The 19,173-nt window shown below is 42.8% G+C and overlaps 1 protein-coding gene across 3 annotated transcripts in view; it reads right to left on the bottom strand.

Moving 5' to 3' along the window:
- Positions 1 to 14,941, bottom strand: part of TFPI (tissue factor pathway inhibitor) — a 37,250-nt gene extending 22,309 nt beyond the window's left edge. The window contains exons 1-3 of one of the 3 annotated variants that reach the window (XM_044426996.1): positions 14,627 to 14,939; positions 2,699 to 2,778; positions 607 to 728 (exon numbers count right to left, since the gene is read on the bottom strand). In XM_044426996.1, the coding sequence (XP_044282931.1) occupies positions 607 to 715 (109 nt within the window). In that variant the 5' untranslated portion in view covers positions 716 to 728; positions 2,699 to 2,778; positions 14,627 to 14,939. Of the gene's footprint in view, positions 1 to 606; positions 729 to 2,698; positions 2,779 to 14,626 lie in introns of all 3 variants that reach the window. The other 2 variants (XM_044426997.1, XM_044426994.1) reach the window with 2 other exon arrangements.
- Positions 14,942 to 19,173: the final 4,232 nt, after the last annotated feature.

Genomic DNA, 19,173 nt, shown 5'->3' with positions numbered 1-19,173 from the left:
GATCTTTTATTCCAGTATAAGTATCAGCTCAGTTCAGTGGGAATTCTTTGTCCTTTGCCCTATTTTACTTGCATCCAGCACTACTGAAACCCTTGCTGGATGCAGCCCCAAGGCCCCCTGCAGGAACAAGGGCTTGAAGTGAGTGCCGAGACAGGGTTGTGTGTGCTTGCCCAGCCCCTTCTGGTTCTTCCTGCCTCAGTTAAGACTTTATCATGTTGAACTGGAAAGGTCTGCAAAGAAGTACCAAAATCCATTTATATATTTGCAGTTCAGGATTACATACAGCTAGAAATGTGTGCTTTGAGACAAAATGTGTTTAGAAATGCCTATTTTGTGAGAGAATACATTCAGAAGCACACATTTAAATACAGATTCAGGTTTTTTTCTGCATAGAAAAATAAAAGTTAAAACTGAATAGACTTATTAAGTAAAGCATTTGTAAAACTGTCACAGTTCAGAAGCAAACTAATCAGAAGAGCTATGTGAAGACCATTTGTGAACTGGCCCAAAGTGGCTCTCTCTTTGGCACAAAGTACACCTGTTAAACTGAAACATTTTATTTCAATGTAATATAGATTGTGATAATGAAGAAGTCAGATCTCTAACCTATAAAATCTTCATTTTCCTCCTCATCCTGTGGAGCTGCAGTAACTTGAAATGCCACAAGGCTGAACAAAATACAACCTATGGCAGACACAAACGCATCCATTCTCATTCTGTCTTCTTTCCTGAGCAATCAGAAGAAAAGAAAATACAATGCATACATGTAAGATGGATTTACAAACACCATTTAGGTTTGACAGACCCAATTCCATTTTTCCTGGCTTTGTTTAATGGCCTCTAGAAAGTCATTGACATTCAATTTAGCGTAATGATCACACAGGGCTGTAATGAAGATAAAGACACAAAGACATCCCTGCCCTGCAGAAGTGTTATATAATAACTTGATCAATAGTATTGCTGTTCTGGCAGAATCTTCTTTCTGTTTGAATAATCTAGCAACAATAACATTAACGATGCAGTATACTCAGCCCAAATGCTAATGTACTTAATTAGCACAATTAGCAGAAATATAATGCTAATGCATCATATGCAACCGAAATGCTAATGGAAATCTAGGTATATCAATGACCTAGAAACTCATGTTTCCTCAGATGCCAAGGAAAGAAATAAAAGGAGGAATTTTTGTTGCTTGCTTTCTACCACCAAAGCAGAGAAGTGTCCCCATTCTTGTGTGAGTAAGCAGGAAGTCAATATGGCAAGGTTTATTTCTGCTTTACCTTTTCCATTTCTTTCCTTTTCATTTTTGCCTGAAGAAGTATAGAAAGATTGTGTTTCCTTCTCTTTCCTAATACGTCCTGTCTAGCTCATGGATCTAGCTCATGGATTATTTATCTTAACAGTGTATAAATATGATCTCCATTAGTTAACTTATGAGTCTATTCATGCTGATCAAATGGCATATCTAAGGGACTATGCGAGCAGGCTAAGGTCTTACCACGTGCAGCCAAAGGAATTGGGTGGAACTGATGAGCCATGTGAATTTTTGCACATTTGACTGGGGGTGGGTGAAGCCTTTTCTGATTTGGGGAGCAGGCAGCAGAGTTCAGGTGGGGGCTCTCTGGGACACCAAGGAGTTATCAGGGGAACTGTGGAGAAATCAGCAAAAATGGGCAGGAGGGTTTTTCACTGGACTGAAAGCCATGCCGAGAACAGCAGAGCCTGTGGCAAGTGGCTTGAGACAGGACTAAAGATGCCAAATTTGCAGTCACATCAGCAAACCAAACTACTTTTAAGTTTCAAAAGGCAACTTGCAGATTTCTCTCCAAAAAGCACTGAAAAGGACGAAGAGGCACTCACTCAAAAGGCACTCAAAATGATTGAAAAGGCACTGAAAATCAACTGAAAAAGCCCTGAAGCATTTTTTTCACTGTGCCTGCAGTTTGAACTTAGAAGCATCGTTTGACCTTTGGAAAGATCTTACCTAGATTTTAGCATTCAAACTCTGGAACATTAGAACTTAGAGACGTTCGAAGTTCGAGGCACCAGTAAAACAATCACATTTCAGAAGTGATTTGAAACAAAATGTTAAACAATTTAAACAAGTAAGACAAGATCACACAATTAGGCCTGTTAAAATTCTCTCCCATGTGCTCCTGAAATTATTTGCATATGCAACCTTTCTTGGCTGCCCTGCCAATCTGGATATGTAGCAAATCTATTCACGTGTACCACGTTCAAACTGATGCCTAGCTGACATATGCATGGCGGATTGGCTGCATAGCCTCCAGGTGGTACTGCGTCGTAGCGGAATGTCACTATTGTATAAGTAAGAAAGTACATTTTCTTTCACTTTCAACAATGCTACTTTTCCCCCTCTCAAACCACCACCATCACCACCACCTTGTCAGAATGCTCTTTAGACAAAGAAATGAAATTAGAGGATTATGATGTATCTAAAGAACCCATAAACAGCCATAAGTAGGAAATGATGAGTGTACAATAAATGCCCCATGTAGAAAAGAAAAGAAAAGAAAAGAAAAGAAAAGAAAAGAAAAGAAAAGAAAGAAAAGAAAAGAAAAGAAAAGAAAAGAAAAGAAAAGAAAAAAAAAGAAAAGAGAGCTTCTCTTACATGTCAGAAAAAAAATGGAATTCAGTGAATGCATTTTAACACAGTACATTTTAGCTTTTGACTTACAACAGAAAGGAGTATTCCAGATGCTTTGTGGTTTGGCTCCTGGAAGCTTAAGGATGTATCCTAAGGATGCAAACGCTCTGCTGCAGAATGAGTGAAATAAAAGAATGGCGATAACCTGTGGAAATATCCAATGCCTTCTTTATGGGCATAGGCGGACTGAGTCTGCTGGATTTCTGGAAATGTTAATGACCCACCGCACAATTACCTTGGAATCACTCCCTAAATAGATCCATGGAATTGAATTAGTGGAAGCCATACAATGGTTACACCTAAGCCATGTGATTAGCCATGTGCAGCATCGTCCGGCACCCACTTACCCCACTGAACAGATTTCCCTAGCCCATTGTCTTGTTGCTAAAATTATTTTGAGAAGGACATCAAGGATTTTTCTTGTATCCGTCTGCACCGTTTCCTGCATGAGGCTTGCACCAATAAAGAGCAAGCCCTGAGCAGGAATAATGCCAATCTAAAAGTGCTGCAAGAGCAGTTCCCCACCACCACCACCACCACCACACTTCGCTTGTTTATTTGTTCATGGGAAGGGGCCAACGCAATACAAACACTGCTGCGTTCCATTCTTTCCAGGTATTGTTGTCCGGCGCACGGCTTCTCCGGCTGCACAGTAAGCACTGCTATCAGCCAGCACAACTGGCCTAGAGGAGTCACCAGCTGATGTCATTCTGTGTCACAGCTGCCATCCCATCACAGATGCAGAGTGGAAATTAAAATTAGATGCTTGTTCAGAACATTGCCTGGAAATTGCACTCTTTCAATGCAAGGACTGGATTATTTCTGAAGGCTGAAGAGAAAACAGCATCTACTACCAGGAAGTGAAAACATACTGGCCGCCGTGTCCAGGTGGCCTGGGGCATCCATGTCTTTGTGAGGCATTCAGAGTTATTCAGTAAAGAGTTTCGCTTATCTTCAGCAGAGGAAAGTGACCTGCCATGGTCTCTTTCCTCCTCAAGCCTACCTCCCCCCACAGCTCCCCCTCCTGGCCTGGAGGCCAGGAAGGAGACGGCTTGGCATGGGGCAGGGCAGGAACACTCTTGTTAATGTCAGTGTGTAATCGGTGGTACTAAGGAAGTTACAGAAGGTGTAGGGAAGGTGAAGCTGGTTCCCAGGGGTCATGCTGCAGATCAGATCCTCCCTATGAAGCCACCAGGAGTCAGTGGCTCTTCCTGCTCCACATCCTTTCCCTAAAGGGAGAAAGCATGGAGCAGGGGAAGCCGGTTCAAGAACCTAATGACTTCAGGGGACATGGCCTTCCCCTTGGCTGAGGGCTCATTGCTGGTGGTGATAGGAGAGGTCACTTGTCCTCTGCCTCACTAGATCATGGTCACCAATCCTTGCACCTTACACTTTTAATTGGACCAGAAATGAATGGCACTCCTTGAATGGAGCCCAGTGCATGAAACATCTTAGACAGGAGTCTGCATTCTTCCACTCAGAAACAGCTCTGTGAATTTGACCAAACATCTTTGAAGATGGCTGGAATTGGAACAAATTGGCAGCATGGCCTGATGAATGTTGTATTCAATTAAAGCTAAAAACAAAAAGAGATGGGTATGATGTTTGCTTCCATTTATTTCTGATCATTTATACATATTTAGGGTAGAAATAACTTGTGATTTTGTTTTTGCATTTTCTAAAGGATGTGTGAGGAACTAAAACCTACATATCTGTCTGTATAGGCTCAAGGCTTTGAGTGCTGTACATAGAAATGAGTCATAGATATGCATCTTAAAAATGTATGTTTCAGCACTTTTGGTACCTCAAAAAGTCTGTATTAAAAGTACTGAAAAATAGCCAGTTTTTTATAATTGCATGGATATACAATGAATTACACTGACAGTGTTTGAAGCAGACTTCAATATAGGATTCAGTGTTCAATGTTTTAAAGAGCTTAACTTTACATTGCAACTGTAAGAATTTGCTTCTGGTCAAATAATACAGTTTCATTTGTTTACTACAAAATATAGGATTTCAGTTTCCAAGACCACACTACACCCCGAAATCTCAGATAGCAAAACCTGAAATACATGTATTTAGATAGCACAATGACAAGCGTTTGCAGCTCACTTACTCCCTATACCTCTGTTATGAGGCATGCTCACAATTTTGCTTGTACCAAACTAAAACCGTAGTCCTAAACACACTTACAGGGGAGTACATCCCACTAGCTTATATGTTTCTGCCAGCTTAGGCCCTAACTTATGGATATGGCATGAAGCATTAGCTGGAAGTTAGGCCAGATCTAAAGTTGCACTCCTCTTTGTCACATAATCAGTTGTGGTCTTGGACTGCACCAGGCTGTGAGGCCTTGCAGTTCCTATTGCAATACTAAAGTCTAAAGCATCCCTCTTCACTTTGGAAGCAGACTTCACAATTTTAAGGCCAACTAGGCTGGGCCAGTAGCCCAAGACCCCATCTTTGTAGCAGATCTGGAAGTGGGGACTACAGGGGAAAAAGACATTCAATTTGCCAGTGGTATCTAAAGGACCCGAGTAGAAATGATGCATCCATAGTTGGTGCAATTTTGAGATTTTGTACAACAGGCATAGAAGAGGTCCAACCTCAATTAAAAGTAGTCAGATGGCATGAAGGAACTGCAGCACTCACTCCTGTGAAAATTGCTCAGTATATTAGTTCCTTTAAAATGCATTAAGATGTTGAGAGAGAAGGGTGGAGTGGATGAGGAATGAGAAGAAATTTCTGGAAATGGGTTCCCATAATTACACATTTCCCACCCGCTGTACAAGTTGATACCAAAGCCTTATTTGTCTTTTTCCTCGCTTTCTCCATCTCAGATTCCTGAAGTATTGCATCACTTGGGAGGAAGATCAGAGAGGTAACGAAGCCAGAGATAAATCACTGGGCTTTCTTCTAATCCTATGTAAGATCCTGTCGATACTCAAACTGGCATTCACATAATTGCACAAGGCATGAGCTTGCAAATAATGGACTTCAACATACCCTAAGCCAGTCAAGACGTTTTGAAAAACGATGCAGAATGTCCAAAAAGTGCCCCTGTTTTCCTGACAATAAAAATACATAAAATTTAATTGTAGTCCATTAAAGAACTATCATTTGCTGACCTTTCACGGCTCTCATTTTAGTTTGCCTGACTTTGCTACCTCGCTCTGCTGAATTGCAGGCAGCCCTGAGCGGCACTGAACCATGACTCTGGTGAGGGTACTGATGACCTCTTCAGTGGAGAGGTCAGCTCTACTAATTTCCCGAGAACATACACGTAGCCCTCATTGCTAGCAATGCCTCATGAACTTTGTGCATGCAGCTCCATCAAGCTAGGAATGGAAACCTAGTTATGCACACACATCTCCAGCTTAGTATGTTCTGCAGGCCTTTATAATCACTCCAGCCCAAGAAGATACAGGAGAACATTTATTTTTACTTGGCTTAATCCTCCATCATCTATAGGACTGGTGTAGAGCATGGCTTGACATTGTGTGAGGAGGCCTTGGATTAGTGTGCTCCTTCCACACCGTTCTGTCTCTATATGCTCAGAATTACTTGAATCCATATCACTGCTTTTATTGAAGCTCACAATTCTCATTCAAGGGTAAACCATGTTTGGGGCAAACCATGTCCTGTAAGGATTGGATATACAGAGGGGATGGGCATGCGAGCAATATCTAAGCTTGCCAAAGCTTCCCAAACATCAGCTCACTGTTTGTCGCTTGATTTGCACTCTCAGTTGTGATTGGTGTTTGTTTGCCCAAGAGGGGAAATTGCACAAAAGCAACTGAACATGAAAGTTGAACAAACAATTCACAGACTAAAGCATGGGTGGTTTCAAATGTGCGCACTTTGAGAATGTTGTGCAATTTTAGAAAGTTGCACATTTTGAGAATTCTAAGCATTTTTCAAATGTATATTTTGTGAACAAATTTTGGGAATTTGCGAGCTTTTCCAAAGGAAAAGTCCTCAGGTTTGCATTCACATTCAGGATTGCAAACAAGTTATTGTTGAGTGATTTGTAAACTGAAACAAAATTGGCATACATCACGAGTCTTGCTCACATAATATATCCAAACAGATTCATTGGGTTGTCCTTTTTCTTGTCCGACCAAAGCCAAGTTCTAGACTGCCTAACGGTTTAGGAGAAGTTGAAGCTCAGGGGCAGAGTGCCTGCTACGCATGCACAAGGTCTCTAGTTTAATCCCCAGTATCTCCGGGGAAGAACTGCTGCCAGTCAGTGTTTACAACACTAGACTAGAAGATCCAATGGTTGCACTTGACAAAAAGCTCTGAGTTCCTATGAATAACGTCAGATGTTAGAATCCGGATAAACAATTATGCAGAGAAGGTGAAGAATTTGAATGATATGTCTGGAAACATTATTAAGCAACCCTGTCTATGAAACAGCTGTTTGCAGGCTCTCTTTGGGAGTATGTCACTGTAGCCATATGCCTTAATACTCAACATCTTTTCCTATTGAATGCAGGGAAGTAGACTTCCAAATAGATGAATTTTTATGTTCCCTTTAAAAACTACAGTTGATGGGAACTACAGCTGCATGTATTAGCATCACAACATCGTGAGAGCCAGAATAGAGCTATTCAGACAGTTCATGTTCATAAGAGCGCACTTCTGCAAGTGTGAAAGTGCACACTTGTGCACAGGTGCAAATGCACATCATGCCCCAAAATCATATTTTCACACTTCAGCTTGTTGGCAGGAAAATATGCACTTAGATGGGGAAAAGGTGGCATTTTTATCTTTTTAATCCAGCATACACACACACTTTAAAAAATATGATTTTCTTCCTATTTTAAATGCATATCCCCCCACCACAAAAAATGCACAGATAAAAAACACGCTTAAAGGTAGGAATATAAATGAGGAGGAATTTGAAAAACAGAATGTACTCAGAGCAGCACACATCCTGTTGCAGGCAAGATATCGCCCTACTGTGTGACTTCCGTATCTTCATTTGCAGAAAATGTGTACAGAAATTTTCTGGAGAGAAAGGATGAACATCTGGGTGCATTACTTATCAATGTGTATTAAGAACGTTCCTTTGGTGTCCCGTGGTGCCTAGCCTTTAAGAATGGCTTGCTTTGTGCAGCTTTGTTTAGGCCCTATTTCCATGGTAAATAGACACTGAAAGCCATTTTTCATGCAGGTGTGTTTGTTTCTTGTTTGATAGAATGGAAAGCAAAAGAAAAGATCCCGCACTGAGCCAACAACAGATATTCTTAGCAAATGTTACTAGATGATACTGACATGTGTTTTTCTTTTTCTTTTCCATTTCCTGTATTGTCACTTTGAATGAGTCACTTTTGTGGTCAAGACACAGAGTAATGGATATGGTAAAAGGAAGAACTGTGGGAAAAGATAGGAGACAGAAACACATGACTGGTCAGCACTCACCATGAAGACAACTTAAAGATTGAAAAGGGCTCTACAGCCAACTGTGGTGATTTCAGTTTTATAACAACAACAACAACAACAACAACAACAACAACCAGCAGCTGCTGCTGCTGCTTAGGAGGAATTCTTTATCATTAAAAGCACAATGCCACTGTGCTGTTCCCTAAATCTCATGCATTTAAATGAAGCTGGCACAATAGATCAGGGCCGTAATTTCAACAGGCTAAAAACCCTTTTGAGACAATACATGTATGCAAACTGAGGGTACTTGCAGATGTACTCCTGGTGCTACCAGTCAAAAGACACTGCACTTTAATCCTTCTCCTGCTTTTCTGCAGTAGGAAAAGGACTGAAAAAAGTGTGCAGAGAACATGGGAAGGAAATTATGTTTTATGGGAAGAAAACATCCTTTGAAGGAAAAGGATGTGTGGACCTTCTGAAAGATTCTGTGAGTGAGGCGCAGCAATGGGGGGAAAGCCTTGCATGGAAGCACCTGGTCTGTGACTGGGCTGCTTCACACGGTACGAGGGCGGTTAAATAAGTCACAGGGGCTTATTGCCATCCTGCACGTGCCAGTCTGATTTACATAATTACCCTCAGTGGTGTGGCTTCTCATGGGGTCTCAACCTCCAGAAGACGGCTTCTGGCCAGTTGGTTAGCCTTTCCAACAAGCCACCCTTGTTGGGTTTGGTGGGCATGAAAATAACAGGGCAGGGGGCTGAATCAGTGAGTGGCACCTGCTGGGGATTCAGCTGACCTTGGTAGCCGATGGTGGTTGTGCAAGCCAGGTCACTAGGTGGTGGTCAGCCACTGACGGGCAACTTCCAAGCTCCTGCTTGCTCTCCCATCTTATGGCTCCTTATCTCTGAATGGGAGCCTTGCAAAGAGAGAAAGTCTTCTAATACAGGACTGTCCGCTGGTAGCCCTTCAAACGGAGGACCGTCCTCCATAAAACATGCGTGTAATTGCACTGAACATGTCACAAAGGAGCACTGAGGGTACAGCGCTAGGTCATAAGGTCTACTAACTCTCTTTGCCAAATTCACAGATGGAAAAACAGTTCACTTATGCTCTTTATGTCTCTTGCTTTCCCTGCACTTGAGTATTGTGTACATCAAAGATGGTGTGTGTGAAGTAAAGTTACTGAAAAAGATAATTTCAAAGGTGATGAGAAGAACACATGGGCTGTTTTTGTAATGTGTGGGATTTACCTTGGTAGTCTATTCACACAGACAAATCATTACTTCAACCTGGAATGGGAAAGAGTCATCAGAAAATAAATAAGGAGAAAGCGAGGCCTTTGTTTTAAAGTAGACTGGGTTTTGGTTAGTTATTAATCATCGGACAGCACTGGTTAACTATTAGACTGAACTTAGAAAAAACTTGAATAACAACCTCTGGGGAGTTTCCTTTCTTCTTGGAACAAATACTTGAATTCTGAAAAAAAGTATTCACATGTGTATCCCCTTTCTCTGTTGAGATTGATTTTTAAACAAATAAGGTCAGAGTAAAGTCAGGAAAATTACACACAAACAGTGCAATAACCAAACATGTTTATCAAGATGCTACCATGGGGACATTACAAGAATATGCCTTGCTCCCAGTCCTAGGCCTGGATCTCAAAAATGGGAGCTGTTCTAAATGGACCGCAATGGAGTTCATATTATAGTCTCATTATGATTACTGCATTCATTTCAGCTTTGGGGGTGAACTAAATTAAGCACGGTGTATTGCAGAACGAGCAGCATGGAAACGAATTAGCAATGAAGCTGGAAGCATCTTTAGATGTGAATTCCTGGTGCTGAACATCCATATACCTTCCATTACGCAGACAGATCACTATCACAGATCACTGTCCATGCTAAGTGGCAGTGATCCCTCCGAGTTTCAGACAAGGGTCTTTGGTAGTCCTACTTGGGGATGCCAGGGACTGAAATCAGGACCTCTGCATTCAACACGTGTGCTCTACCAGTGAGCAAAACAGGTCTTCTGTCCAAAGGACCCATTTCTCCCCATTTCTGGAAAAACATTTCAAGGTAATGTACTCAATGTGTCAATGTGTAACAGTGTCCTAGATTTATAGATTCAGAAATTTAAACCACCACAATTGCACGGCCCCTAAAAAGCAAAATTGCAAGAGTGGGGCTTTCAATCTTGATCTAAACACTGCTGTAGGAATTTGAAAGAGAGCTTTAACCCTTTCTCCTCCCAAACAAGATGGGGAGGCACAGGCTTGTTATTTGCACTAGAAAAAAGCTCTCACTGGACTAAAGGGGAGCCTTTCCCCACACTGGCCGTGTAGTATCTGTGTAGCCTTCGGTATGGTATGAGCCCTCTAAACTCACATTAGATTAACGTCACGTTAGACCAAGGTCCCCATAAGCTCAGTGTACTTTTTAAAAAGCCATTCACACAATTGTTCACAGTGCAAGCAGCATCTACTTTGCCTCTCAGTTTAGAGGCTTCTGCATCTGCCAGTGAATATATTAGGATGGAAAACTTAGTAAAATGAGAAGCCTGGTAGGAATTTTCTGGGCTGATTTAGATGATCCCTTTCCAGTGCTTGTCCTGTTTCCCTGAGGCCACATAGAACTGACACCAAGGGAATAAAATCCAAGGATAATACAATAATTGTGCTGCATGAGGGCGCTATCATGTAACTGCTGTCCTTTCTTGGAAAACGGAAGCACTGGCCAGCAGGTGCTCCTGCATGATCCCCCACCTTAAGCATCACACTCAGCGCAAGGTCCAGCTGGTGCCAATGTGGTTGCCAGCACACAACGGATGAATCGGGCCTGATTTCATTGCAATCTTCAATAAAGTCAAAGCATGAGAAAAAAACCATGATGCCCTCATTTTGATTCAAACAGGTATGGGCCACATGCAGGCCCCAAACTGTCTGCAGCCCTGATTGCTTTTGCAGCCCTGATCTCTGCTAAATTTAATGCCAAGCTGGGAGCAAATGCAGTGGTCCTTTTGAAAGGAAACAAGGGGTACATTCCCGATGGATATTCTTTGGGAGCACTTTCTCACCTTCAGAGGCTCTGCTGGAGCACAATTCTGCTTGCAAAGGAAGTGCATGGGAGGTCTTTTTTTAAAGTTGTGTTTCTTAATGTCTCTGCCGCTGCATCAGCAACTGCATTAGCAAATATTTCAGCAGTGACAGCCAGCATGTGGCCCCTGCTGGATCACGGGAGTAGAGAATGCAGCTCCCTGAGCCCCAGAACAGGTCTCTCACAGGTATCAAGGCATAGCACACAAAGGCACCTCCCAGCTGAAGATCTCTTCCTCTGCAAACAACTCTGCAAACAATTATCACTAAAAGATATAATTAGGGATGTACATAGAGAACCATTGTGGTGTAATCATCTGGGGCTTGGGATAACTGGCTTCTAGACACCATTCAGTCACCAAGCACACTGACTTCACAGAGCTATATAAGCTACTTTGGTTTCCTCACAAGAGGAAGACAGTCAAAATATAAAACAATATTGTAATTAAAAAGGCAAGCAAAACTTTGTCAAAATTCTCCTTATTCCAGCTCAAGTCTCATTCCCTTTCATGCACATATTGGTTTGCGAGCTTTGCTTTTTATTTTTTGCATAAACATTCATGCATATATTTGTGTTTATTTTCTAAACATACACATCACTCAATGCATGTTGTACATATTCTTCTCCCATGAATTAAAGCAAGCCTGTCTATATTTTTCAAAAGTACATTCTTGAATGCGTGTGGGAGGCTCAAAATCATCCTGAAAGCTCAGACATATAAGGAAAGCTCAAAGCTGGCGTTCAAATTCTATGAGGCGTGAACTGCCTAAGTCATGATCAAAAACTGGGATTAATTTCTCATGCAACCTTGATAATTATTTGTGGAAGAACAACTGCTAGAAAACGAAGCATTCTGTCCAGAAAGAGATTAATCTTGGAACTCAACTGGCCAGATGGTCACACCATGACTGCCAGGTCCAGCAATATAACCATGGCATTCTGGGAAGTGTTCTGCTGGGTCGTCCTGCTAGTAGCAGTAGAAACTAGGCTCTGAACTGTGTGTGAAAAGAAGAGTGAGATCACTAGCTCCAATTACGTTTTGCACAAGCATGGTTGTTAAACCGGCTGTGCATTATGCAAAAGCAGAATGAGCAAGGGCTTGTGCAACACAAAGGTTTGGTGGAATTCGGAGTCTGTAAGGAAGGCTGAGCGCCGAAGAATTGAGGCCTTTGAATTGTGGTGCTGCAGGAGACTCCTGTGAGTCTCTTGGACTGCAAGGCAATCAAACCAGTCAGTGCTAGAGGAGATCGACCCTGACTGCTCTTTAGAAGGCCAGATACTGAAGATGAAACTCAAATACTTTGGCCACCTAATGAGAAGCAAGGACTCCCTGGAGAAGAGCCTAATGCTGGGAACAATAGATGGCAAAAGAAGCAAGGGACAGCAGAGAATGGAGTCGCTGAAGGAGATGGTGTGAGCTTAAGTAGACTCCCGTGGATGGTGGAGGACAGGAAGGCCTGGAGGAGTGTTGTCCATGGGTCGGACACGACTTCGCAACTAACAACAATAAGTGCTACTTGGATCCCACTGGGGAGGTGAAGGCCTCAGCCAGACATCACTGCACCTGCTCTTTCCTTTCCTAGTATGCAATCCCACAGCTTTCGTTTTGGCTGAGGTTTTACCAATTTGTACTAATGCCTTTCCTTGAGATTTAAGCAAAAATACCTTTCTCTGGATTGGGGCTGGTGAACAGAAAAAAGAGAAGAAATATATAAGGGTCCAGGAGCTCCTGCCCATTATTTATGCACATTCAAATGGATGTCCCAATTACCCAGTTTAGCTCTGGGCCATGACATCATCCTTTTAGATATTACTTACCAGCAGGAGTGGTTTCTTTCTACTATTCAACATTCCCCATCCATAAAACGCATGAAGAGTTACTTTATCTTATGTAAGTTTATGACTAATTTCTAAAGAATTGAATCATACCGCTCAATGTCACTCTCACATCCTATTTCCTTTTTTATTATTTCTGTCCCCCTGCGTTCTATGATCTTATTTCATAGTCATTTACACAGTTAACTTTACTCCGGTTATGAATCGTTTTTGGCCAAGGCCAATGAATCATTTCTACTTTGATACACAGATGTTTGGCCTGGTGAGTGGCTGATGGTTTATGGCGGTGTGACATGGCAGGGCTGGGAATAAGGACATGACGATCACATCCCACGTACAGGTAGCCAAGTATCAGTAGGCTGAGAATTATTGCCCTATCATTTAATACAATTAAACATGTTTTTGTGACAGTCTCAATTGAATGCAAAGTGGTTTTCAGATCACTGCATGAAATGGTACAGAATGCTGTTTCTATGCTTTGCCATAGTTCCACAAGTAAGACTGATAGTGTGCAACTCCATGCGCACTTGGAGGGCATCCATCTGCCTCTCCCACTCTACTTTCCACATCCATCACTCAGCCCTGTCCAATTGTAATTTCTCTTTGGTGCCAATCAAGTGACAACAGAGAACTTTTAACCACTGCAAAATTAATTTCTTAAACATAACTCCCTAATTCCTGAATCTATCCAACTTTTCCACCCCACCACAGGGCATACATGGCAATTATACAAATTGAGGGGGGCATAAAACAAGAAAAACCATGGAGTAGGGGAAGGGGGAAAGAGTTACTCCCTCCCTCCAAAACTCTAAAGATCCCCTTCCCCAAAACACACTACAAGTTTTGCAGGTTTCTTAACTAAGGCCACCTCTGCGGCATTTTCATAACAACTGCTCATAAATAACATATTTTTATTTGGTAATCCTCAATTTGCACACACGCTCTGTTTTCGTGGCAGAGCGGAGGATCCTTCTGTCTATAGTGACCTGAATGTTAGTAGAAAAGACCCTGTCAGAAAGGGAAATTATGCCATCAGATTTCACCCAGTTCTCCCAAGAAATAAAAGGGTTAAAAAGATCGACATTGCATTCAGTCCCATTGAATTCAATGCTCTTTGCCCCCTAGGTAAAACTTGCAGCTTGAAATCACTAGCCTAACTAAATCAAGCCATTCTCATGCATAAATTGCAGCCACAGTTGTCCATAAGTATATATATAATTGACCTCTTCCTCCCCAGAAATTCAGTTTAGCCCTTTCTATTTGGTATTTCTCCAAAATATGCCAGTTGTTGCAAGAATAACTTTCCCCAGTAAACAGAAATTAAATTTTGGAGGTTTTTGCCCCTACTTATATTTTACACCCTATGTCTGTTTATTTACTTTATCTATTAGTTTTAATTATTAGGTTTCTATGCCACTTACTAAAGTCTCCTAATCCTGTTTACTTGTATAGCCCCTGTGACCTAATGGGACTTACTTCTAGGTAGGTGAGCATAGGATTGCATTCTTATTGCCCCCAGTACGCAGCCAGAAGACTGAAATATCTACACCCACACCAAATATCTGAAATCCACATAGCAGAAAATTTGCACATCCAGCAAAACAGAGCGTGTAAAGTGGGCAGAATACCACCAGCTACTCACCAAGCGGCTTGCAACGCCAAGAACTTTCCAAAAGGGACGAGAGAATTCCCGGAGCAGTACCGGAAGAAGATCTTGGGGGTGCAGGAGAACTGAGAGTAAGGAGGCGAGGTGAGAGAGAGGGAAGACAATGGGAGAAATGTGATCCGATCGTCCCGCTGGAGCTCCTTTAGTACAGCTTCAACAGCGTGATGTGGCTGAGCGCCCTCAAGTTGCCCTTCCTAGCTCTAGAGACGCGCGTGGATTCCGCGGAATCAGCTGTACCGAAGAAACGTTGCAACTTCCTGTTGCGAGTACAGCGATCCAGCCTCTGGGATAAGCACCGCCGGGGGGCAGGAGGAAAAGGGGATGCACTCCCTCCCCCGCGCCCGCCCTCCCCCCCCCCCCCCCTCTGTCAGTATAACATGCTTTTCAAAGTATGGGATAAACAAAGACCATCTGACGAAGTTCAGGCTGCACCCGCAGATTCCTCCCTCTTTGCTTCCCAGGGAATCCATGTAAACAGGTCTCTAGCCCCAGGCTGCAGACTGCACTTAGAGCACGCTCAGGCTTGCGCTGCACGATATTGGATTCCGTGAATTCCAACTCTCTCGGCTTATCAGCCTGTCTTTCCGAGTAGCCGGCCATGGCAAAATGCTGTCCCCGTTTTGCCTTTTGAAAGAATGGTGGGTCGCCCGCAAAGAGATGGATGCGGAGCGCGTGCACGCATGCCCTTGCAACTTGTCTAGCTTCGGCTCTCTGCTCCTGTGCACCCTTAACAGGGGTGTGGATTAGGCTTCAGTTTTTGTTTTATTGGGTTGCAATAAAAAGGAGCCCGGATTCATAAAATTATCTATGTTTACTGCAAAGTGTTTTAGAAAAATTCGAATGTGGGAGAAACCAAAATGGACAGACTTGTTTGTGGAAGCTTGGAGTGATTCACCTGTTGAAGTCTGGAGCAGGTGGGGAAAATGCATTCAGTCCATCTTTGAGAAGAATTTACCAAATTGTTAACATTTTGGGAGGGAAAGATTTAAACAACTGCATGCAGGGGGAAAAGCAAAACTGAGAGTTCACCCATCTCTAGTATGGATTAGTATTGTCTTCTCTCTCTCTCTCTCTCTCTCTCTCTCTCTCTCTCTCTCTCTCTCTCTTCATTATGTCACAGTGACCATGAGGCTAAATTCCCATTCCCATTCAGTTTGATACAAGAAGGCTCATTTTCAAAAAGACATTCAGCAGTGAAGGAATTTTAGAGACATGTTCACAGGTGGGGTTTGGGTTTCTTGGGTTTCCACATTACAGGATGAATATAGCCAGGCTAGAGTCAGTGCAGTGTAGGGCCACAAGGATGGTGGTTGGTTTGCAGGGTAAGCTAAATGAGGCCAGACTGAGGGACCTGGGTCTTTTCAGCCTGGAGGAGACTCCAAGGGGGTCTGTTGGTGACATACAGGTATGTGAGGGGGTGTCACACAGAGGTGGGTAGAGACCTGTTATCCCCTGCAGAGGAAGGCAGGACACACTCCAACGGAGCCAAGCTCAAGGACCCAAGGTTCCTTGAGGGTATGGAATGGGTATGGAATGGGCTTCCACAGGAGGTGGTTGAAGCCCCATCAGTGAGGGTGTTCAAGGATAGGTTGGAAATGCACATCGTAGGCATGTCATGAGTGGAGCCAGCTGCAGCCGGGGGTCAGACTAGATGGCCCGGGAGGCCCCTTCTGACTTGCTCTGTTTCTATGTGTCTTGGGGCTCCTTCACTCATGGGCAGGAGTGAACACGAGTCCTGTTTTTCATTGCACAATCATCTGGCAGCCTGTAGCCTCCCTGGCTTCTTAACCATCAGTTAAAGCCATCATGACCTAATTCCTCCCAAAGGGCTTTTTTTCATATCAGGAAGTGCAGGCAGCCCCAGAAACCTGATGCGATTAGAAGACCCCAAAAAGTAAATTTGAATATGGCCTGACAATGAGGTGGAACAATGGAAGTGCCTTGCATGGGGGAAAAGAAAAAAAAAAGGCAGGAAAATGGAGTAGAGATTTGGGTAGCACCCTAACTCTCCCTCATCCCTGGAGCTCGGCAACTGCACCTCACCCTCCCGCTTGCTGTGAGGGGGATGCAACACATGGAGACAGTGGAGCAGTTGCAGTACGAAGACCCTTACAGCAAAGCAAAGCTGCGTTACAGGCCCGGGCAATGGCAATGGGGAGCCCCATCTGTGAGAAAAGTTACTGAGCATTTCTCCTTCCCTTGGAAAAATTCCATCAATGCCTCCCAAGTTTCTCCACCCGCTGATAAAGTGAAAAATTTCAAGCGGTCTTTTGCACTCTGCTCTAGTATAGATGTGTCTATGCATTCAGCCAGTGCCAAACAACATGTTATGCATGTAAGTGACCTTGGTTTTATCACAGCCATGGGGATGGCAGAATCTGACCTACAATGTGCTGGGAAAAGGATATAACCTTCCTCCCCTCAGCAGCCCTGGTGAAAATCACACCCTCCCTGAAATGGCTATTTATCAGAAGGGAAAATTATGAATTTCTTTAGGGAATGTACTATGGTTGAAAAGAATATTTCTGCCCCCCCATGCAAAATAGTCCCAATCATGCTGGTAGTGGTGTTCTCCAGTGCTGCTTCTTTAGATAAAACACATTGAATGCATTATGTATCAATGTAAGTGAAATTCCATCTACTGCAAAACAAAAGCTGCAGGGATCATGCCTTCCTTTCCCTTCTCCCACAGATATTTATGCAAAAGGTCACTGTTGTTGAAAGTGCTTAGTTAGGGCAGCTCTAAAAGGAAGATGTGTTGTGTCATAGTGAGCATAAGACTAAACATTCTTAAGTTTAGGAAGAGAAATGGAAACAGTGAAGATGGGTATAAATGAAACATCCTGCTTCAGAAGCCTGGACACCTGTGTCCCTATTTTCAGTGGTGAAAAGTTGGATGTTAGGTGCAATTTCACTCTGGATGATGCTTCTGCTTTGTGCAGCTCACAGAACTCGTTAAGCATCACCATTTTCATTAGGAGGACAAGTACCCCACTGAGAGTATGATTTGGCATGGTTCTTCCCTGGCCTTTGCTGGATAAATGTGTCCCACATCCCCACAACCTGTGGAAACCAGGGAGTTGCCCAGTCATACTCATGTGTCAGCCATGCCCTATAAAGTTATAAGTGCCATCTCAGCTTGTGTGCATGAGGGCACATATAGCATTTTAATCTAACCTTTGTGGACCAATCGGAACTACTGAAAGCAACGCAACCTCATGCTAGTCTGTCTACATTTAAAGGGCTGCCAGGTGCTTTTTTCCATCATCAATGCATTGACAGAAACAGATTTTGCACGAATATGTTTTATACACATTTGTGCAAATTCATAGTCACACAAATTCTGAAAATGTGCAGATCCCAACAACAAACAAAAGCAAATATTCCAAACGGCATATTTTCATGACTTAGCTTAGCCAAGAGATGCATACTTTCAGTTGGTGTTTTAATTTCTCACATTTTTCCATTGCTAAATTTCTGTAAAATCATGGAAGGATAAAGAGCAGCTCATACCAAAAAAAAAAAAAAAAAGAATCCCGGCAACTGAGGAGAAGCCAGACTGTTGCAGAATCAGAATCACTGGGTTGGAGTCTTAGAATTTTTAATTTGAGTTCATGGTAGGTTTTTCTGATAGTCCTAGTGATGGTTCTGAAAGGAGCTCTATGGAAGTTCCAAAGTATCCATATGAGAGAATGAGTTCTCTCAGGTAGCCTGGTTCCAAGCCATATGGGGTTTTATGGGCTGTAAGCAGCACTGTCAAGTCTGCCCTGAAACAGGCTGGTAGCCCGTGAAGATATAACAAGGGAGCCAGTGCTTCTTCAGATCAACATTCTGGCTGCAGCATTTTGGAGAACCAGCAGAACAGTTTGAAAGAAGCCCCATCACAGAAGTCCAAATGAGATGCAGCTCAGGCATCTGTGATGGCGGCTGGACCAGATGACTCTAGGAATGGTTGCAGTTGGCTCAGTAGCTTCAGTGCACGAATGAATCAGTCCTGGCCACAACTGAGCACACACAAACTGTGAAATGGAGTCTTCAGGGGGAGTGTAACCCCACCCAGCATAAGCTGTATTCCTGTTCTCTGAGCTGTCTTTTAACTAGCCAGAAGCGCTTCTGCCATGTCTGGATTAAGCATTGGTTGTTTGCTCTCATCTGGTCCATGACTGACAGCAGGCACTGATTTAGAACTGGAACAGCTTCCTTGGGTGTATACAGAAAGGAAAGGTGGAATTGGGTGTCATCAAAATACTGGCAGTACTGAAGTCCCAGCAGTTTCAACTATACCCAACAAATATTAATGTGTTATTGAAAAGTATGAGTGCAGCAAGTTTTAAAATGTATCAGTTGATTTCCACAAATCAAAAATAAGTATTTGATACATTCAACCTTACATTGAAATAATCTTGACTTTTTTTTCAGTTCAGAAAATCTTGAACCACAAAAGTAAAACCTAATATTGAACCACAAAAGTAAAACCTAAATTGACAGGCCCTGAATAACAAACAAGGGAAACATTTACAAAG

This window comes from Varanus komodoensis, unplaced genomic scaffold, assembly GCF_004798865.1.
Source record: "Varanus komodoensis strain SLA01 unplaced genomic scaffold, ASM479886v1 scaffold18_1, whole genome shotgun sequence".
In the NCBI taxonomy this organism is placed as follows: Eukaryota; Metazoa; Chordata; class Lepidosauria; order Squamata; family Varanidae; genus Varanus; species Varanus komodoensis.
This window is presented reverse-complemented; position numbering and strand designations above follow the sequence as displayed.